Raw genomic sequence first — 23865 nt, 5'->3', positions numbered from 1 at the left:
ATCACTGGCAGATGGAAGGTTAGATTGTTGCTGTCACTACAGCTCTCTGTTTTAAAATTTGACAAAGGCCATAATGTGTGAAATTTGTGTTTCATGGCTGTTAAGATGACCAGTCTATAAACTGCACAGTAAAATCTATCGATTCACATGAAAGCATGCAGTATGTGATCTGGAGCTGGCCAGTCCAGTATTGCTCCCTAGTGGTGATATGATGTAAATACTAACCTATCTTGTATTTTTTCTGAGAATGGTAGGTAGTGTTTTATATTTGAAATAACACTCACAATAAACATTTTTTGTCATAAGGTTTGGATCCACTGCCTTAGTTAAACAGTGCTACATACATTAATAAAGGAAAAGACAGTCACATTCTTGTGACAAGTTTATTCTGTGTCCCTGTTGTAGATACTGGAGTGAGCATCCATTCACAAAGCTCTTACCAGCCGGAGAGAATATGGGGAAATGATGGCTAATCCACCCATTCAGTTACAACTGATTCATATCAAACACAGCCATCTTGGCCAGAGCCATACAGACTCTCAATGTCTTTTCAAACTTTGTATATATAACCTCAGGGTTTCCTGTTGATGGATTATTGAAAATGAATAGACGCATTTTAAAGAGTATTTCTATAGTTTTTTTTTTTTTTTTTTTAAAGGGAAACCAGTTATCTGAAGATAACTGGGAAACCTCTAGTTCATGGTTGGTGCGTGAGGAAACAAATTATGGAAAAGTCTTTATTTCAACACAAAACATAACATTTACTTTAACAAAATACAACACACAATTTGAATCACTGTAAGTGATAGCATCAAATGAGAATGACATCCAAGACATTTTCAAAAGGAAGACACAAAAGGGTCATTATACCCACCAATGGAAATGCACAATAAAAAAACCCTCTGTATGTTATAAACATCATATATCTATGCTAGCTCATGATTGTCGGTGGAAAAGCAAAATCAAGTACAAATTCACAATAACAAAACACAAATGCAGAACGTGATATCCTGTCAAGGCTTGCACACTGTGTATTTTAAGGACAATTTTCTTTTTTTTTCTTTTTAGAGCTTATTCCTATTCATGATCAACCATGTTTTAGAGAGCATTAAATTAGTGCTGCCAGATTTTGCTTAGAAACATATATCGCATTGATGGGATTTGAAGATTTTAGTACTCAATTTTACATGACACCAATTAAACATATCGCTCACACGGTGAAACAAATACAGAATATCCAGAATTAATCTGTTTATAACTGCTTTAAAAAACTTCAAATATTCTTACATAGCCTAAGCTGTGCCAACTTCCAGACAGGACACACCAGTAAATACTGGACATGGATAGCTTGTTCAAACAAGTGATGAATGGAGATATGATAATACCCATGTTGCACTGGTTAATTTACAGCAGTGGTTCCCAAACTCGGTGTTGGGGTCCTCTGGAGGGGTGCGGAGGTATTGCAGGGGTGAACATTGCCCAGGGGTAAACTGTAGAGTGCAACCATAAAAGCTGAAAAGATTTTTTTCACAGCAGATAGTTTGACCTGCCCAACACAGGTGTAACTAATGGCAACATTAATTAGACATTGGTTTAACCCCCTCCCTGAGCAAAGCTGTCAAACCTTGTATTTCTCCACATGCTGGAGCAGTGTGCATGGTAGGCTACACTAGCAGTACTCAGTTTATAAAGAATCTGGAGAAGTGTCTTTTTTAAACCTCAGTAAAAGCTAAACCACGTCAGATTGTAAGAAATGGATTAAATAGTATGTCCTCCAGCTCTACTGTAAACTGCAAAAGTTAGCATGCACGGCTACCTAGCAGTTGTAGTCCGGAGTTACTTTCTACCCTCCAGGCCACATTGTTATGTGGGGTTACAAAAATCCCAGTTTACGACTGGAACATCCACTCAGAGGTAGCAAAGATCAGAGTCTGGAATAACATTAACATCTGTGCAATGGTACCATGGCTAACTCTACCTTGCAAAACAACAATGTTGCTCCTCATTTCCATTGTCTGTCAATGGGTGAAAATTCTGACTCTTTGCCTGTAACTTATAGTTTTAGCTTCAGTTTTAGCCTTAGCTGTATTGCGTACACAGCCACCACACTTTTTAAAGGATTGTTGTTTAAAATTCGTCTGGTGGAAACATTAGAAGATAAGCTGGAGATGGGGACTTTTTTCACACAACTCATGGAATCAAGGTTAATTAGCTAGCTAGCTAGCTAGAGCTTATAAAATCTGCTAGCTAGAGTTATTGTTTCAGCTGACAAAAATGAGATGCCTGTTTGTGTTGACTTCTGTGTGAAGGGTAAATAAATAAACTGCTTTGCAGTAATTGCTTGAATTGAGCCATTGTTAATGTTATAAGTTTCACCTGTGCATTTCTGACAAGTCAAACTATCTTCATTTGAATACCAGAAACTAATGAGAAAATGCAAGAAAATGTAGTTCATTTTCACATCTAATGTTATTTCAATATATTTCAGCTTGGCTTTTTGTTGCTGCCCCGGTATTGATACCAGATGATTAAAATGCTACTAAGAAACTAAGCTTTTTGGCTTCCCTAAAGGTGCAAGACAGTAAAAGTCTGGGAACCACTGATTTACAGTAACAATTATCTCCATGACAGTAACATTGGATCATTATCAACAATGCATAAATAAATGTTTAATTCTATGTAAAGACATGTTAAATAATTGTGTTAAGTGTCACACTGAGCACCATGTTATCCTAGTAACTGCAAGGATACAGAAAACAGACGTGGATTAAAAATGTCAACACGCTCCAAAAGGAATGATAGTCAAGGCTATTTTATTGCCCCATTTCCTCTTAGCACTGGATATAAATTTCACCAAGCTTGACAAATACTGTGAAAAATGACATAACTAACACTGAGTCTGTCCAGATATAAAATAGGAATGTCACTGTAAAGTTTAAACACAAGACAGGAGTAGAGCTGGAAGGAGAAATTTAAACAAACATCAGTCAAACCCACTCAGGTTCCCCCGCTGTAGAGCAAGGGAAGCAACGAAACTCTGGGAGAAACCTCTTCAAAATCATACTCAAATTTAAATCAGGGGGAAAACACCCAGAGATTTCAGATGTTTGGTTTAAAATGAACATGTACTTTACATACACGTACTACACAGTATTGGCCTTTTTCATTTTTGCTTTGGATTTTTGCCGTCTGCTGAGTGGTGAGGTAGAGAAGTGACTGAATGGCAGACCTGCTGTTCACTGACCTATGGTTGAGATTGCATGTTGATGGCATTTGCAGCTGGAGTGTTGCTTGGCTATATGAGAGGTAGAGTATCTCTGCGCCTCACACAGGAAACTGCCCTGTGCCTGCTAATGCACTGGAGTGTGTGTGTATGAGAGAGAGAGAGAGAGAGAGAGAGAGAGAGAGAGAGAGAGAGTGAGAGAGAAAGTGTGTTTGAATCTGTGTGTGTGTTTGATTCTATATGAGATAAAGCTTTTGCTAATTTGTGGACATGTCAAACAGTTATATGCGTATCTACAAATATATATATTGTGTGTATTTGAGAGGAATGTCCAGGACATTATTAAGCTTCTCCATAGGCTGAGGCCTTGTCCTTTAACAGGTCCAGACACAAGTGACAGCTCCAGCTCCCTGTGGAGAGAAGAGAGACAGAGAGAGGCTGAAATCTTTGTCCTGCTTGCTCTTTTCCATATATAGTCTTTGCTTGTATCCTCTCCAGTCTATAGCTCATGACATATATAGTACTAGCCCACTGATGTAAAACCTGTGAGAGTGGCTCTCAGTGTTGTACCTTCCGGAGGCTGGGTCATTGCAGGCTTCAGGCAGTACATGTGGTATCCTCTGTCACAGTCATCACAGAACAGCAGCTGGTCCTACACGGGCAGCACACAATCAACATCTTAAATATTGTATGAAATGTCTACTGGGGGAACATAAATAGATATAAACCCCACTGTGAATTTTTAAAAAGCCGCAAAGAGGCCAAATTCTCTGTCAAAAAATGTAGAAACTATCCTGTAGACACACACTATGTCAGACATGAACAACAAAAGCATTTTTTATGTATTTATTAGCATGCAACCTAATATTATCCAACCATGTGTTATTTCTCTGTAAAGTAATCTGCTCTTTATTGTTAAAAAATGGAGCTATACAAACTTTAATACATGTGGCTGCCTTCTGGAGTTATGATAATAAATGATAATACAGCTTTTACTAATATATTATTGTGTCAGTCACTGAGTTACGATTTTTATAAACCTGGAATGAAAGAGAAAACCTTTTTGCATCATGGATAATTCATCAAGTATATACAGTACATATCTGCCTGGCATAAATTCAATGTAATTTATTGCCTATGAAAGGCTGAACACCAGCTGTGGAAAGGTCCTGGCATTGAAAGAAAAACATGTCAACTTTAATGCAGTTCAAAGCAAACTCAAAAGGAAATCTAGTAATAACATTTGAGCAAGGACATTTCATACAAGCCTTCCCTCTTCCACAGTATTCAGTATACATACATCGTTCTCTGAGGTTCCACAGAGACTGCAAGACTTGCACTCGATGCACTGCCACTGGTACGTCCTCACCGCCTGCATCATGTTCTCAGTGAACTGCAGGCATGTGGGGTGACCTGTGAAGGAACGGAGAGGAGACACGAGAGAAGTGAAGAGGGAAGGGAGTGAGGAAAGAGTGGATAGCCAGAAGTATTTACAAAGCAAAGTCAGTAGTGTTTTCTTATATAATAGTTTACTTGTGGCAGGAGCTTTGACTTGACTAACAAATCGAAACATATTTACATCAACCATCAAAAGCTGATTTACATCATCTGCAGCTGTATCTGTTTGTCCCGGTACTGCCTCCAGGCTTTCAGGTACACTGATGATGCATTTTCTATATTTATGAAAAAATGAATGAAGACTATTGCCACTATCCACCAAGAGTTTGTAATTTGTTATGTTTTAATTTAAAGTCTGTATTGGTCTTCTTAATATTCTTCTAAGGAAAATCCTTTTTGCTTAGGTTGTTGGATACAGTGTTTTTCCCTGGTTGTCAAGTGTAGAAAACAATATTTCTCCCTTCATTCAGAAAATACGCTAAGATTATTTTTACAAGAGCCCGCAGTTCGTGTTAACTGTGTCTGTGATTCAGACAAGTGTAATTGCACAGTGTTGACAGCCCATACCACTGGATGAAATTTAGCATCAAAGGCAATCAAGCCACAAAAGACTGATTATACTGTTTGTCTGGGAAAACAAAGCACAAGCAGTGATGTGTGTGCAGGAAAACACTGCAAAGTATTTTATCATCTTCCCTTGAATCTACAGCTGTGACAACATATAAAGAACAATATTTGGTATATGCTAAATTATCTTCTTGTCCCTTGTCTTAAGAACAAACATTTTATAGCTACTGCCATTGTCTTTTATAGCCTCCATACAGCCTAACAGTGCTGTCAGCATCTTTTTAGCACGGTTATCTACATCACCCTGGTGTCAATGGGGTATCAATGAGCCATGAATGAGCCATAAACAAGGATGAATTGATTTATAGCTAGACAGGGAAAGCAGCCAGAAACATTGAACACATTCCCTATCGGCCTCTGATGGGTGAGTAAAGACAAACGTGACCTGAGCAGAATTTAAAGCAGATAGGTTTAAGATGCTGCCTGCCTCCCAAATGAAACGGAGGAATTACAGTTGGGAAGAAATAGATTAACAGATTAATAGATGGGGGCCTGTCAGCTTAAAATGATAGCACTTAGCAGCAGGCATTAGAAAAAGCGTTTCTACTCAGCATCTATTGTCAAAAGAAAGAATCTAGTCCTTAAAGACAGAGAGGAGCAATGGAGTGCCAATTGGCTCTTACCTCTCGACTACCTGTCCTCTTTAGCCAATGGAGTGACTCAAAAGTCCACGTTCATCCCTCCCCCTGCCACAATTTACTCCATTTTCTCTGGTCCACCATGTCTGCTATTAATCTTTTCAGTCCAAAATTAATTAGGATGTAGCCATGAAGTTTAGCCTATGATCTTGATTATCTGATGCAAGCAAAGTCGAGTGTAAGGAATTTGCTTTTGTTTTATGAAAATTGGAAAATGTCTTAACAGCAAAATCCATATGAGCAAAAAAAAAAAAAAAAAAAAAAAAAAAAAAAAAAAAAGCCATCGTATCCATCATTTTCAAGAAGAAGCTGGCTTCATGTGTAAATAAAAGAGTTCAGAATAATCCAGTGACTTTTCAGGTAGAGGCATCTTCAAGGTGAGCCACTGTAGTCCAGTCTGTGCCTTCAGCCTTCAGATTTTTATTGCCACACGGTCCAACTAGTCAAGCCATCGTGTTATCAGCTGTCAGCCACAGCATCATCATCGTCTGACAACAAAATGTCTTCCAGCTCTGCTTCTTCAAAGCCTTGAAACGTGGAGGCCTCGCTGTCTGAAGTGTTGCTGAACAATTCTTCGAGAGCACTCATCTTCCTCCCATCCTTCTTCACTCCTCCTCTTCCAGCTACCATGGAAACATCAGCATCAGAGCAACACAGACAAGGCCACACACTCTGCCAGCTGTTCTAACAAACTCTACCGTAGCAAGAAAACATCTCACTTGCTGAAATGAATACCCTACTCTCGGTTGAGCTGATTCGACAAATGTTTTGCTGAGATATCCAGCAGATGCGGCTTTGGCTAGTGTGGGGAAAAAAAGGGGGGAAAGAAACAAAAAATGCAGCCAAATGTGCCATAAGATAATGCATGAAAACTGAGCAACAAAAGAGTGAAGGCATGTCGTCAAAAGGCAGAAGACCTGATGGACGAGGCTGACATGGAGAAGCATGCAGGATGGAAGCAAGCAGCCGAGCCTATGAATCAATATTATTCTAAATGGAAAATGAAAGTTTCAGGAGTTGGCTCTCAATTATCATCGTCTACAAGGCTCATTGATAACCCATTGAAAAGACACTGTAGCAACATGAAAGCTCAATGCACTGCACAACATAAATGTCTAATGAATTCTACATCATCAACTGAAAACACAAGCTGGTCTGACCAAATGATTTGAAACGAATATTATAAGACTGTATTTTAGTTAACTAGAATGAACTGTATGAACATTAATGTAAATGCTAAAGGCCCAGCTAGACTTTGTAATAATTGTATATTCCAAAATATATTACCCAGAGATATTAAGTAATTATTAATCCACATCTATATTTGATGCAGAGTCTTAAACTGCATCAGATATGCACCATTTTAGTCCATGTAGCAAAGATAAACATCGCAAGGAAGCGAGGAATACACATGAACAAGATTGTGGATAAAAAGGAAGTACAGGGAAACAAAAATGAGATGTGCAGTACACAAATTAAAGCATGAGTCTAGCAGGCAGCTAACTTCTTAAAATCTTTTTTATTTTGTAAAGAAGTAATGTGACATTTTGGTAAATATGGTTACTTCCTTTCCTGACGTGAAATGAAAAGACTGATGTCACTTTAATGTTGGTATGCTAAATATGAAGCTAAAGCCAGGTGAGAGTTAGCTTAGCTTATCTTAGCCTGACTTAAATACTGGGAACAAGTGAAAACAGCCAGCGTAGCTCTGTTCGTAGGTAATAAAATCTTCCTACCCACACTGCTGAAGCTCACTAATTAACTAATTAATTTTATCTCTTTTTTATAATTAAGGCAAAACTTATCATAACATCAAAATATATAATTAGTGAGCTTTGGAGATGCTGCTAGGCAGATTTTGTTACCTTGAGATGAAGCCATGCTAACTGTTTCCTCAAACTAGCTAAGATAAACTTTGCTAACCTGCCACGCACAGCCATGAGAGTGGTATCAGCCTTTTCATGTAACAAGAAAGCAAATAAGAGTATATATCAATAAGTTGAGCTACTACTTTAATAAGAGTGGTCCTCTCTAAAGTCACTCACATGAGATTCTTTTAAATCCCCTAATTTGACTGGCAGGAAAACAAAACTATTAATATAGGTATAAATGCTGACGTCAACAAAGAACCAGAAGTTTCAATGGAAAAAGTTGTTGAGGTTGTGGACTCACCAGAGCGTCCACAGTCAGAGCAGGACACCAGCTCCTCGGCCTGGCCTGTCTTCCTGTTGGAGTCCTGGTCTCCCAGGCAGAAGTCACAGTAGTCGTTGGGGATAACGGCGCCATCGGGGCCCTTCTGAGCTGTGGGCAGGAACAAACACAAGACAGTATACATGAGCTGCCATTTGTTTTCTGACAGCACTGTGTTGCTGTCAGGGAAGTATTAGGGCATTTAATTTAGCATTTACAGAGAATGTCTTACGTCTATGTAGCATCTTACGTTTGTGGTTGTCCGAGCTCTGTGGAGGAGATGGAGCCATCTCTGTTTCTTTCTCCTCCTCACCCTCCTCCTCTGCCAGGTGAGTGTGGGTGTAGTGGTAGCTTAGGCCAGGCCGGTTCTTGTAGCGCTTTCCACATACTAGAGATAAAACATCATCATACATCGATTAGAAACTTGGAAAACTTTGTGCAAATAGTGGACTAAAGAGTCTGCTCAAAACTGTCTCAACTGAACTCAACTGTCATCCCTGCCTAAAGAAAAAGTAACAGATTTAATGCAAGATGTCAAAGAAAATTTGCAGATGCTTCAACTCGCTGTCAGTATTCATGTTTGAGGGTCTGACGTCTACAAAAGACACATATACAGTAGAAAGACAGTTTCACTTGACTGTCCCAATGCATCTACCCCAAGCTGCTACATACCCTATTCAGCTATAGTGACAAGATGGGGTTACTTTTTCCCCAGCTGTAAACATGTGACATGGCTTGGGGGAAAAAGTAAGGTGCATCACTAACTAATGTCACCAATGCAGACAAACATGGACACAGAAAATGTTAGCAATATAGCTTAACTACAACACGGGTAGGACAGACATGAACAAAAACTGAAGACCACTGGGAGCAGGGACCAGATGATACCTATGGCACAACAAAATTTGAAAAGTCTGATAACTTTAGAGAAGCTATTCAGTAACAAGACACAGTAAAGTGTACTAGAAGTATCAGCCTACAACTCTGGTAGCCAACAGAGACTCTTTTGGGAGGGTTTAGCTTAAATCTATCCTGTTGTTACTGTGCTGTGACACCATCACTTAACATGTAAGTATCATTTATATAAAAAGAAAGCAAACACGTAGTGCACTAAAGCTACACTGCACAGACATATATCTAGTCTAACGTTGTACTATTTTGGAATAATTGAGGACTTTTCACAGATAGAGCTGTAGCCATCATAGAAGTTTCTCATTATGTATCTAGTGCATTATAGTAGTGCTACAGTTTTGCTACCTCTGTTGGTGTGACCAAATAACACAAAGTTGGGAAGCTACCCATTCCTTTATAAATGAACTTTTATAGCCCCTGCCACCCCATGTTTAAAAACTATGACAATGATCCTCACAGTGTAAACACTTCTACAATGGCTACATCTATGAATCACATCACAGCTATAGAGTGACCTAAGAAACATGCGTCGCTCAGTGCGGCATTAGCTGAGCTGCTGCTAAAGCATCATTTGGCGCATGCCAATCAGCAAGCATTAAGGCACATTGAGTAGCGTTAGTGTCATGCAATGCTTGCACTGCAGGTAGGGATGCCTGTACTAGCATAAAGCATTTAAAAGAAGTAGATATCTCCAAAGGATTAGCATTCAATCAGCCATTCCAACACCAGATGCCCATGAGCAAAAAGGCCAATCATAAAGACAGTTCATGGAGCCCCTAGAAAGACAAGATGGCGACAGGTTCAGATACCTTCTTCAGCCTTTTTTGAGTTATGCTTTTGTTTGTATCTATCTGGAACAGAGAAGACACAAAAGCAAACGATAAAGGAAAGACAGAACAAGACACAAAATGAGGATGAGATTCATCTGTTTGAAGCCCAGTCAGTGTGGCTATCTCTGTCCACATCCACATGGCAATCCATTCCTGGGGGGGGGGGGTTTGTCCAAGTACGTAAGTGGCATGCTAGTCAGGTCTGGATTAACAGCAAACTCTTTCTTCATGCTGCAGTGGACTGCTCTTAGAAACAGAAGAGGAGAGGGCTACCATTGGAAGATGAGAGAAAATGACTTGTCTGATAGATTTATCTCTGCTTTCTAAACAATTTAAAGCAGGCATGTAGAGAAAGGTTTCCTGACATAAATGCATCATGAAGAAATTAACTTACAGTAAGTCAAAGAAAAGTCTTTTGTAATAGCCACATCTAAGGAAAAAAGAGTTCCTCGACTGCCTTGAGCTTTGAGGGACATTGTGATTCCCAAATTTTGATTAACATGTAAAGAACAAACTAATGACCTGATCACAAAAATGGCACATGAGGTACACAGAATCAAGCTTTCTCCTCTCTTACTGTCACAGACGTAAGGTTTGTCCTGGTCGTCGATGTTAACAGGTTCTGTCCTCCTGCGACTTCCTCTGTTCTGAAAGGAAACACAACACACATCTGATGTTTAATCCTCCAATACATAAATATTCCAACACAAATTCAGAATATATAAAAACACTCACTTTGAGCATGTTAGCATGCTGATGTTATCTGGCTAAAAGAACTGCTATTGTGGCTGTTAACTCTTGCTATAAAAGGGGTTTTGTGTTAATGAAACTGCGTTAGTTATTATTCTCTTTTTACACCACACTCATTTAAAATCTGTTTTTGTTTTTGACACTCACTTTGCCTCTGTTTCTGTTCTTTCTCTTTGGAGTATCCAGTTCAAAGTCCTCATCATCATGGAAACCGTCCCCATTTTCTTCCGCCTCCAGTACTCTCTGCAGTATGAGCACACACACACACACACACACACACACACACACACACACACACACACACACACACACACACACACACACACACACACACACAAGTTGACTTCATTTCTAACTGAACAGGGATATTAGCTTTGCATCTACTAAAAACAGGACACTGAGCATAATATCATGATGTCTGATACACAACAAACACATAACAAAATACCTGTATTTCCAGCAACGTCTCCTCTTCCTTATTGAAGCTGTTTTTTTTCTCCAGCAGGCTGTCCCCCCTCAGGAGGGCCTCCAAGGCTGTAGCCTCCCCTGGGGGCACCTCACGCTTGGGGGCCAGCTCGGCTTCTAAGGAGGACGTGGCAGAGGAGAATAAGTAAAGTGTACTTGAGATGGCACCGCGTGTGTGTGCGTGTCTCAGGCAGTAAAAATGTGCATGTGCATTCAAATTTACTGATATTTATTTTCTAATAACACAAAACCTTTATATATATATCACTTCCTCTACGGGCCACTTCTGCAGGCCACTTAAGTAACCACCTTTATGTCAAATCACATGATCAAAATTTTAAAGAAAGCACTTTCAAAAAGCTCAGTTTTGGGTCACCAGCATGCGTAGATGGAAAGGCAAAGCAGAGAAAATGTATCAGCATCAGTGTGGTCATGGTGTAGGTGTAATAAAGGAAGTTTTAGAAACAGTGGTCAGGGCAGACTGCCAGATTCACCATCTATATAAATAAAACTAAGGTGCACCAGGTGCATGGTAAGAACGGAAATAATGAACCACAAATAAATATAAAAAAAACACTGCTTGTAAGCCTAAATTATATCTGACTCTGCCTTTTTCCCTCTTCCAAACTGCTTTATGTTTCTTCCTCTCCTTCTTTTCATTTCCGTAGAGATGAACTTGCTGCAGCATTGACTCTCTGTCCTCGTCTTTGAAGTATAATACCAGGATAAATACAGAATGAAAGTAGGGATGTGATAAGAGAGGCAGGGAGTGAGCTGGGCTACCGAGGCTATAAGGCACTCTTATTGAATACAGAGCTGCTCTGCCACTTTGTCTCCTCTTCTCCGTCCTCCTCCTCTACAGTATACGCCTCCTCCTTCGCCTCTGTTGTCTGCTGACACCCTCCCTTCTTTTATATACTAAATCCCTCTTTCCTTTGCTTTCCTCTCTCCCATTTTTCTTTTTGCCTTCACCCATCCTCTTTCTGTTTTATAACCCTCTCACCTCTCCTTTGACTCTTTGGGGCAAACAGGGAGAGAATAAGTGAGGCTGAATGTTGTGCTCTGCCAGCAAAAAGCAAAAAAGCATCCTCCGCTCTAGCCACACATTAACAACACTCTTACACACACGATTCAATCATATTTATCTTAATTTCCTCTTCAGCTAAATGCCAATAGACTAGCACCATCCTAACGTAACAAAAATGTATATAAACAGCCTCAGTGTCATCCACCCTCATGCATTTGCACCTTTTTGAAACTCTCAACAGATTAAACAAGGAGTTTATACTGAGGAAAGCAAAATGGCTGCTGAGGCACAGCCCCTGACTTGAGCTGTCACATGCAAAAGTAAAAGCAGAGGATTCACAAAAACAAGGAATTAAATTCTTGTTTCAAACTCTTTCAAAGTAACCTTGCGACAGAGCCTCTGTGTATCTGCACACACACTGACAAACCTCTGCTCAGGAAGCATTAAATAAACATAAAGCATTTCCAAAAGCCCGGGAGAGGAGCACTCACATTCCTCTGTCGTGTTATGATAGATATCTGGACCAAACTGCAGAATTGGATCTCAGAAAAACAAAACTGTAGACTTCTACTCTTTCACCCTCAGCTACAAAGGCTTTATATCTCTAGCTTTCTCTTTCTTTATGTGCTTTGGTTGATGGTTGGTTGCAGCTCTGGAGAGTTTCTCTTTTTTTTTTCCTGAAAATGACTCTGTCCTCTGCTCAAAGCTGAATCGTTCTCTGTGGAAAGCTCTGGAGTATTATATTGCGTCTGGAAGACAGCGAGGGGGAAACAATGGTGTGGCAAAGCAGAAACAAAGACCTGCCTTTATTTCTCCCCCTTATCAGGTTCCTGGGCCCATTCCTTTACTAAAATCCCCTATAATATACACACACATGCATGCATGTATGCACACACACACACACACACACACACACACACACACACACACACACACACACACACACACACACACACACTTCCACCTCATAAGACTCACTTACATTCTAATGCCTCATGGACAAATGATTATAGAGGCCCAGTTAGGGTGCTTCTGTGCTGTAACAGAGCAAGAGTCATGTGTGGGGGTGTTTGTGTGCTCATGTATGCGTGCGTGTGTGTGTATGTGTGTGTGTGTGTGTGTGTGTCTACTGCCAGAGAACAGTGAGAGGAGGCATTGATTCAGGGGAGAGAATGAACCTGGAGACCTGGCGAGAGCAGCGGGCTAACGAGAGCCAGATGGTCAGATAGTGAGCATTAACGCCACTCTGCTCTGTGCAGCTACATAAGAGCACCAAGGCCACAAACATAACATGATGTAGACGCGAGTGTAAGTGAAGGTAGTTTGAACACAAAAATGAGAGTGCCAATGGTGATGTGTGTGTGTGTGTGTGTGTGTGTGTGTGTGTGTGTGTGTGTGTGTGTGTGTGTGTGTGTGTGTGTGTGTGTGTGTGTGCGCGTGCGCCCGCGTGTGTTGTTTGTCTTACCTAGTCGAAGCTCACACAGGCGGAGCTGGGGATCCAGAGGAGGGTGGAGTCGCCTCTTCTTTCTCCAGCAACGAGCAGGGTAGGTATACATCTGTCCTGCGGCCTGGCCTGCACACACACACACACACACACACACACACACACACACACACACACACACACACATGAATGAATATATAGTATATGTACACACATGCAGACACGGAGGCACACAGGAAGAATTTTAACAACCATTGGCGGGCTTACTATTTTAACACAACCTGCACCAAGACCCTTCCACACACACACACACACAACCACACACACACACACACACACACACACACAATACACAAAATGGACTTGTCTTGTTTTCCTGATGTTTAATATGTCCTGATTTCAGTGCTCAGCATGATGGTCCACAGAAAATTTGCGTAGTTCATCTTACTTAATGTTGATTAAACTTAATGTATAGAATGGTTATATTCAGTTTCACTCCAAATAAGTATTTAAATAATATTGCTTTGTCACTTTTTCAGCAAAGCAGGCTTCTTGTACTTTAATTGAATATGTTGATCTCTGCCCTTGTGTTCTAATCGTATCCCTCCATTAGCTTAGCAGACGACAGAAATGGGGGGAGCAAAGGTTTTTTTTTTTATGTGTGCGTGTGTAGAGAAAAAAAAATCAAGAGAAAGCAGGGGGGAGGGATAAACCCAGAATAAATGCATATAATGTGAGCTAGGTCTGCCACAAAGTATAGGGTGTGGCCTGAAGGGCTTTGCATACAAGACGGAGAGCAGGCTATTTGTGTCCAGCTCTCGGTGAAGAGCAGATTGTTGCCTCTGGCTGTACAGGCGACCCAGATGTGAAGAATGCATGCTGACTGCGCGTCTCAGGATAAAACAGCAAGTAGCATAAGTAATATAAGCCTAAATAAATATACAAGACAGGTTGATTCGTTTTTTTTTATTGAGGGAGGAGGTCTGTAAATCCATCCTTTCAGTCATTAATATTTATACATTTTTTTGTTTATTCGCTCTCTTGCTGAGAGACAGATGAGAAGATTGATGCCGCTCTCATGTGTGTGCATCCAATCTAAGGTAAGAGCCAGCAGCTAGTTAGCTTAGTGTTGGAGGAAAAAAAGGTCCAGGTCCAGGCTAGAGAGTCAGTCTAGATCTCTTCACCAACACCTAACTTTCTGCAACACTGCACTTTTACTGGAGTCAAAAAGATTAAAAAAAAAAGTCACTGGAGATGATCAGAGTCCAACACAATAGAATTTATTCTTTCACAAGAACAAAAGCGAGAACAGATCCGGATCAGAACTAAGGACAGAGTGCCTATACTCAATCATATATATTTCTTTTCTTAGGTGGATTCTCCACCTATTTTAAGTCAACCTATCGCCGTCTCGGGAACAATGGTGTCCAGCCCCCTGTGGAATTCCCCAAACCAGGCCTGCCTGTAGCGTAGCAGGACCAGGTGTCCAGAAGCCTCTCGTCTACCCCAACTAAGGCTCCTGTGCCAGGGCATCGTAGTACAATCAGGCATCCAAGAGCCCCTCGTCTACCCTAAACCTAAGGCCCTCGTCTATCCTCAATCTGGGCCTCGCTACAGCTGCTACTCCAACACCATTGCTCCCAGGGCCTTCAGACCATTTTGTTTTTACTTTATTCCCTCCAGGTTCCATTCTATAACAATCCTACTTCAGTAAAGGCTGGTTCACATACAAATCTCACCTCAGTTGTGAGTATAGCTATTCCATTGGATTATATAAGTTTAACATTCAGTATATTTATAATGCAAAGTATATTTTAGTGAAAAATTACTACAGCATTAGCTTAGCATAAGGAGTGGAAGCAGGGGGCAGCAGCTAGCCTCATTCTGTGTGAAGGTTAAAAACTCTGCCTCTTAAGTTCACTAATTCACAAGTTAGGTTTTGCAGTGACTTCTTGGACTCTAAACTGGTTGCCTGGCAGTAAGAGTGACAAAAAGACTCCTGGAATTTACTAGAAATAGTTTGGCACATAACACAAAAGTAGGAGTGGAACCTTTTTTCTTTTTTTTTCCAGCCCTTGTGGTGTTTCTCACCTGGCTGGCGATGGCGCTTTTCCATCCAGATGTAGCAGTTGTTCTGTGCCACGCCGGTTTGCGAGTCCAGGAAGGGCATGCGCACGCTGCGCTCGGCACAGAGACGGGCATTGTAGCTGCGACAGTGTTCGATGGCCTCCTTGTAGAACTGGTCACCCAGCCTGAACACAGACAGAGAAACAGGTAGACAGAAAGATCACTTGTGATGCATTTAATTCATTTACTTCTACAACAACTGTCCCATTCATTCAACATCTGAAGTAGATTGAAAAAATATTTCTTTGTGGAACACAAGTTACCCGCAACTAACATTATAGTCTTATTTTTGCTGTTAGTCTAAGCTATCTGCAGCATGCTGCTTCGATTTCTGCTCTCTGTTCTCTGAGTCATTCCTGCTGTTGAAGTCCTATCGGCTGAATGTTTTTTTGGATAGTTAATGGTAATACCATGTGCTGGGCGGATGATGAGCTGATATGGTCTGCAAATCAAGTATGAGCGGGCCTGTTCAGTCCTGGTTAACTGTAGCTTAATAAACACACCCAGACATCTCTCCACAGTTTGACTTAGTGTGTTGTGTAAACTCTGGATTCAGTGCAAACATCAGATGCAGCATGACGACAGCCGAGCTGAAGAGGAACATCTACACAGGTGGGGAACAATAGGGGTGGTGAAGGCGCACACATACAGAAAAAAAAAAAAAACGATGATGAACCATAAGAGATGAGGAAATGTTTTCATCCTGTCAAACTGATAGATGAGTCAGAGGGCTGGATCGAAGTCCACACGAAGTCCACACAACAGCTGGGCTAAACACAGGTGCACACTCACACTCACACTCACACTCACACTCACACTCACACACACACACACTCACACACACACACACACACACACTATCGACCAACCAGAGGGTATAGATCAGGATGGGAGCCATCAATAACGTACCACGGTCTCAGTCTTAAGGCAAGATTTCTGCAGCTACGATCATTAGAAACAGACAGAATAAACCAAGATTAACTCACTTTCGCCACAGATGAAAAATCCACCTTGAGTAGGTTATTCTTTATTTAATTACAGAGCTGAAATCCAGAGAGGAGGCTAGAGGAAAGACAGGGTTCGATCTTTAGGAGCACACATGGCTCAGTTTCTAAAGCAGTGCACTGAAATAGTCAACCATCTTTGAGCACAGTTTACTGTTTAGTTAATATGACATAAAGGAGAATTTGATGTCAGTATCTTGGATCTGACTCTGGGTCTTTCACTTGGATCTCTTGCTCTTGGGGCTATACTCAAGATCTTGTCTGTCTCTCTGCGTATGTGCACACATGTCTATCTGCCTGCCCGTCATCCTGTCTCTCTGACTGTCCGAGCAGACATGGGAGCTCTGTGGATTCTCTACACAGATATGTAAAGAATGCCAAGCTGGACAAAGACCAGCACTCTGGTCACACTGAATCTCACAAAGATGTGCAGTGTTTGGAAGAGGTGGGAGCGGAGGGTGGATGGAGGAGGAAAAGAACCGAGAGGGGGTGGAGGGGCGAGAGGGCAGAGCGAGTAGCAACAGTGAGTGAACCAGGTACTGCATGCAAAGAGGGAGAAGGGGGGAGAAAATAACAGATGAAGATACAGGTATGAAAGAGGTGCTCAGTTTGCAAAAGAGAAAACAGAAATATGAATAAAAAGAGGGAAACTTGGACACGTGGTGTACAGATGAAGGTTCCCAACTCACAGCTGCGTTATCGCTTCTTCTTACCGCTTGTAAAATGTGAATTACACTTCAACTTTGGCTACTGCCACATCTGGACAAAGATCAGAGATGAATGGGAGATTTGCTGCTTTTGACATTTGGAGAGTTGATCAGATGTGTTGAGAGGGAATCACATGTGGCTGCGTTTTTTTCTACTGGACAGAAACCTGATATAATAGGACAGTAAAGCTGCCTTACATGGCATAAACATGATCAACAGCAGAACAAATGTGCATTTAGACCGATGACAGGGAGAGCCAGGCGATCGGTTTCCCCATGTGCCCAGTCTTTATGCTAAGCTAAGCTAAGCTAAATGTGCCCTGGCTCCAGCTACATATTTACAGCACAGATATGACAGTGGTATCTATCTTCTCATCTAACTCTTGGCAAAAAGCAAATAAATGTATTTCCCAAAATGTCAAACTGCTGCTTTAAGGTATCTTTGGCTCATTTTAAGTCAGTTTTTCAGAGGATTAGCAATAACAGTGATGTACAGCAGAAGTTGTCAGAATTATTGATACATCTATTCACATAATTTATTACAGTGGTAATAAATTGCAGTTGCAGCACAAAAGTAAAACCTCTAGTGGCTGTGTGTGTACCTTCAGTGTGTACAGTGTATGTCTGAGGTCTGGGCTGAAACACGTGGCGGTTGCTGGCTGTGGTTTTTTTGTCAGATCTACAGAAACGAGGAGTGCAGCTGGTGTTTTTGGTGCTGCACCTTTTTTACAGTATGACTAAAACTGACAGTCACAGTGATGGAGTCAAATCCAGATCTCCAGAAGAGACTCCCTGTCAACTAACTCACATTCCCAGAGGTAAAGCGTTATCTCTGCTGTCACTCTATGTTCCCTGAACTGAAGTAAGTGTGTGTGTGTGTGTGTGTGTGTGTGTGGGGACCTACAGGCTCTTCTCCTTATCTGTCTTTCCCGCTTTCCCTCCCCGTGTCAGCCCATATTGCCTGTATGTTTCTGTCCGATTTCCAACAAACAAAGCGCCTGTATAACGTCCCCGGGCGGCTTCATAAACTCTTACATAAGCGAGTGTTCGTGCCTGCTTGTTTGCCTGCTGTGTTCATGTGTTTGATTAAGTGAAAGTAAAGAGACACCGTGTGTGTGCATATGTGTGTATTTGTATGCCTTCAAGACCATCTGTCTATGGGTTGCGTGTCCTGAGACCCCCCCCCCCCACACACACACACACACATACACGCACACACACACACACACACCCTCTCTGAACCTGATTCGACCATCTGAGACTGTACTGTGCTCCTGTTTGTACCCATTAGTCCACTGTATGGCTGATCCTAGTGATGGTGCTTATGTAAGTCGAGTTTTGCATGTCAGGGAACACATTCCTCTTGGTCAACAGCTTCCTGGATACTGATGGAATCTGCAGTTGCAACGTGTGTGTGTGTGTGTGTGTGTATGTGTGCATATGTGTGTATGTGTGTGTGTGTGTGTGTGTGTGCATATGTGTGTGTGTGTGTGTGTGTGTATGTGTGAGTTTGTCTGTGTGTGCCACTGTGATTGTCTCAATTGCTCCCATACTAGCACAGAGAGAGGCTTTGTGTGTGATGGTCACTCTTATCACTGCTAAGTACAGAGGCAATGATGGGCCATTTCATCAGCTAATACTAATCGTTTACAGGTCAATGTTTCCAGGTAAAAGCTCATAGAGAGGAGAAGAGAGGAGGAGAGGAGAGGAGAGGAGAGGAGAGGAGACTCTCTGCATTTCAATTCTCTCTTTTGTTCTCTGTTTGGACATCAAGGGCTATCACCCTCACAGGTGCCCATGAATGATTTATCACAGCCAGAGGGAGACATCACTGGACAGCTGAGGTGCCAAGTTCATTTGCACTGAACTTCAGGTGAGCCGATAGGGTCAAACACACTGACTCCCGAAGACCAAGTTGAGCACCAAAGAAGAACGTATGAACGTAAGGACTATTCAAACTCACACTCAATCCTCCTCAGCCGAGCGGAAGCGGAAGTTCTGTTTATCGGCCTTTGTGTTTGCACGTGTGCTGTCATTCCTCCCCATCAATCTTACTCTCATCTGCCAGAGGTTTCTATCAGTTGTGTATTACTCACAGCATCTCATTCTCCTACTTTCTAAAGAGAATAATTCATCACTGAAAGAACAATAAATCACTGTCACACTTCTCTCCGCATTTGTGTTCATCTCTCTATGCTCCTGTTTCAACAACTTTCATGTGACACATCTGAGTATCCTTCTTAGTCAATTATTCAATTTGTCAACTGACAGAAATTTAAATTGCAAAAGAGGATTGTTTTAGTCATTGTTTTATTAACTTCTTAACTGTGAGGATTTGCTTTTCTTTGTCATATATGATGGTCTCACTCTCTCAGTATGAGCTCTGCGAGGTATAATGGGCATATTTTAGATCATATGATTATACAGGTAATTGAGAAACCAATCAGCAAACCTGCTTTACTTAGAATTAACATAGGTTAAATAAAAACAGAATTATCGCCTCGTAGTCGTATGCCTCCACCAAGTTGCAGGAAGTATGGACACAATCTCTCCTTCCTGAGTTACATCATGGAATAATGGCCAGATGTGTTTTTGCAGAACATAATGATGTCACAGTAAAGTTGACATTTGACCGTTTGGATATAAAATGTCATCACGTCATCATTTTATCCTATTAGACATTTTTTAGACATGTTTTGTGAGGTCACAGTGAGCGTGACCTTTGACCAAAATCTAATCGGTTCATCTTTGAGTTCAAGTGAATGTTTGTGCCAAATTTGAAGAAATTCCCTCAAGGCATTACTAAGATAACGCGTTCACGAGAATGGGACAGACCGACAACAGAACGCCTCAGGCCCCGACTGTTGCCGGCGCTGAGGCATAAAAAATTACCATTTTGCCCCGAGGCAGGAGGTGTTTTGTCAATCTTGTCCTCCTCGCTTCAGTTTACCATTATCACACCTATGTCAATCATTTTAATGAGCTCTCTGCTCTGAAGCAACACCTCAGCTGATGTCGTTTGGAGTTTATAGCATCCATGAGTCCACAACAGGCTTTTCTAGGAGGCTGAAAATCAGTTCAGGAGACGGCAGACTGACACAGAATTATTAACATTAAAAACATTATTTTTAGTTTTAAAAAAACTAACATCAGCCTCTGGTAATGCGCAAAAAGCTTCACTCCAGCTGACTGGCTGATGTGTATTATTCCACACAGACATATTTTGTAATAAAACTTGCAAAAGGAAATCTTAAACACAACTAATAGTATCATGGAACTATGGGGTTTTATCACAAAGTGGACACATGACAGTGAGAGGAGATGAAGTCCAGTTTGGACTAAGAATTAGTATGCAGCCCCAAAGGAAGTGCAGGGTAGGGCAATAGCATATGGGCACTGATAGGCGTCTTTGTGGCATTGGTAGGCCAAGCAGCGGGTGAAGCAGAGAGGAGGGAGACATAGAGGAGGAGGAGCCAAGGAGGAAGAAGGGGAGGGAAGCAGTGTCCCGGGGCACACGTGTTCCCTTTCAAACCCTGTCACACTCATTTTCTCTCCAACCCGCGGATGTGTGTACGCACGAGCGCACTCTCTCTCTCTCTCTCACACAGACACACACACACACACACGCTTGTCCGCGCACAAACAGACACACAAAGGGAATAAAAGGAAAAGGTGCAGGGTGCAGTCCGAGGGGGGAGAGGGGTGAGCAGCTAAAGAGGAAAGGGTGTTGCAGTGGGGGAAACCCTGATTCAGATGCTGCTGTTGTTTTGCTGTGGAGGTGGGGGGAGGTAGAGACGCTGAAGGCGGGTGAGGTGAAGGAGTGGGAGCTGGAGACGTGGGCTGAACGATAACTCACTTCAACTCAGCATGGGGGTCACTGGAGGAAATATGAGAAAATGTGTCTCCAAAGCAGAAGATTGTGAAGAATAACATACAGTCACATCTCACTTCTCACACAGACACAAAAAAAATAAAAAAATAAAAAAAATAAGGAGAGAAACATATGCAGAACAGGGCAGAAAGGATTGATCACTGCATGGAGTGATCTAAAAAAAAATGTTCCTGGCCATTTAATTCCCCGTGCCTGGAAACCATTCCCGGACATTCCCATTCCCTCAGATAGACAAAGGCCAGGGTTCGCCCCTGTGCTGAGGGTGTAGTATAAATGTATGCAGTAAATTCAGCCAGACAGACACCCCCCACCCCCCTTCCCCCCTAACCTCCATCACTCACTCATGCTCCCTTTCACGCAAATTGGGGGAGGGGCACATGGCTGCACAACCACCTACGCATGTAACAAACACGCACAATAAAAACACACAATCCCAAACACATTAATGAACCAACCCTCCCCTCCCTTCCCTCTTCCATCTCCTTTACATTTCCCCAAATCACATCCCACCTCCTCTCACTCCTTATGCAAACACAGTCAAACCATTTTCCACCTGGTTCATTATAAGCCTCAAACCTAATGATAAGAGAGAAGGTAAAAGGACACACAATATGCACGTAAACACATCTCTGCACATGAAACACACCGCTCATTTGAATACTTCTCATGTCAGCTCTTCATTAAGTCCCATCCCACACGGCCTCACAGGTTTTAATCACAAAGAAGTCTTTGTAAAAATGAGACTTTAAATAAATCAAGTAAATATGCACGATTAAAACATGACTGAATGAGTCTAAAAAGCCAGACATATTTACTGCCAGCTGCTGACGCTCGTAATTCATCTTTCAGAGCTGAGCACTGGCAGGAGAGAAAGGCTAGATCATTACCATGTCCTTATTGAATGCATATGATTTACCGGGCCACATCCTGAGGACAGATGACAAGTACGCCCCATTGTTTCAAACAGACAGTGGACTCACACAACTGCTCTGCCTGGAAAGTAGACCACAACATTATTTCCCATGATAGTAACTCATATGTTACTTGATATTAGCTCTTACACTCCTACATGATCATTTCACATACAGTTCCGGACAGTTTGCTCACGATTATGGCATGGGCGTATGTCTGTTTTGGTAGGTGGATTCACACATACACACATTGTTTTCCCTTTTTGCAGATATTGAATGGGGTGGGGGAAAGTCGTGGCCTATATGAAGGGCAGATGGGGCTCCCTCCCTCCATCTCTCCCTCTGCCCCAGCATCAGACTGTCTGTCTTTACATCTAACTCTCTCTCTCTCAACAGATGGACCCAGGAGAATATTGGGACGCTCCTAATCTGATGCTCTATGTGCAGAACTACGGACAAACAAAAACAAACACATATATCTACAGTCTCTACAGCCTAATCTGTTTTGGTAGAATACAGCAGCTTAAAAGATTTTTTTGTGCATGTGTGTGTGGCAAAGTCAGATATATTTTGGCTGTCAACAATTAGCTCTACAACATTTAATTACACATAATTACACAACTGCCTTGAGTGAAAGCAGATATGTGACTCACTCATCCACACCCCTCAAATATTGTAAAAATTAAAAAATGAGTAAAAAAATAAAACAGGCCAAACCATATTCCTGTCAAATCATGCTTTGTTTAAAACACTCATATGGCCTCTTGCACAACACATTTCGTGAAACTAACTCTGCACATTCCGCATGATCAGTGTAAACATCTGCTGTCAGTCAGCAGAAAGACAGACATACAATATAAACTGAGCTGAGAGTTACAAACAAGTCTAAGTCCGTTCATATTTCGCAATTTTTGCATATTAAAGATGAAACAATGTTTGCAGCTGTATGGTTTTTTTTACAAATCAGAGACTGTTCATGCCCAGACCATCAGGATCAGCACCGTTAAAAGTCATCAGTTTTTAACAACTTAACAAAAACTGCACGCCCCTTAAATCGGTATAATATTGCAGGTTTCCCATACATGCATAAAAGGAGGTCAGCAATGTATAATTACATATAATAATCTGCCGTGCTTTGTGTGGGCTACATCTACTTGACAGCACGAGCCGCGCAGTGAGCGAGAGTCGCCCTCTCAATGTGCGCCTTGTGACATTAGTTGCATGAAATTATCTATGCAAATTCACCCGTCCAGCGCTGACAAAGAGCCCCGCTTGCAAACTTTCTGTCACCCGTGTTTATAAAGCAGAATGTGGACAATGGCAACTTTCTGTCCAAGTGAAACCAAGTCCGCGAGAGACATTTACGCGCGGCTTGGAGACGCTTTCTCTGCAAGATTGTGAATGAGGGCATGCTTTTATATCAGTATTACACAACACAGCAAACAGGCAACGATACCTGCAAAGAACAGACACACACACGCGCGCGCGCGCACACACACACACACGCGCACACACACACGGAGACTGTACATGGCAAGAGTGTTAATTTTGTGATTCTAATTTAAACGCGCGTTAAACCTATATAATTACTATGCTCACTACACAACATGCAAACAACCTATGCAATAATTCAATGAAATATTAAAAATTTACTCACGATTTTAGAGGATTATGAATGACAGTCGCCATTTTCCTGCAGGACTGTAACGTAATATTCCAA

General features: G+C 41.6%; 1 protein-coding gene across 1 annotated transcript; it reads right to left on the bottom strand.

Moving 5' to 3' along the window:
- Positions 1 to 766: 766 nt before the first annotated feature.
- On the bottom strand, positions 767 to 23841 carry LOC111238929 (zinc finger protein DPF3-like). The gene is made up of 11 exons (XM_022768657.1): positions 23803 to 23841; positions 15596 to 15756; positions 13526 to 13633; positions 11017 to 11150; positions 10716 to 10811; positions 10396 to 10465; positions 8327 to 8464; positions 8059 to 8187; positions 4524 to 4636; positions 3794 to 3875; positions 767 to 3633 (listed from the first exon to the last, which is right to left on the bottom strand). The coding sequence occupies exons 1-11, from the start codon at positions 23832 to 23834 to the stop codon at positions 3566 to 3568; spliced, it is 1131 nt and encodes a 376-aa protein (XP_022624378.1). The 5' UTR covers positions 23835 to 23841; the 3' UTR covers positions 767 to 3565.
- Positions 23842 to 23865: the final 24 nt, after the last annotated feature.

This window comes from Seriola dumerili, unplaced genomic scaffold (genome assembly GCF_002260705.1).
Source record: "Seriola dumerili isolate Sdu_G_001 unplaced genomic scaffold, Sdu_1.0 BDQW01000025.1, whole genome shotgun sequence".
In the NCBI taxonomy this organism is placed as follows: domain Eukaryota; kingdom Metazoa; phylum Chordata; class Actinopteri; order Carangiformes; family Carangidae; genus Seriola; species Seriola dumerili.
The sequence above is the reverse complement of the archived record's forward strand: the minus strand, read 5'-3'. Positions and strand labels throughout refer to the sequence as shown.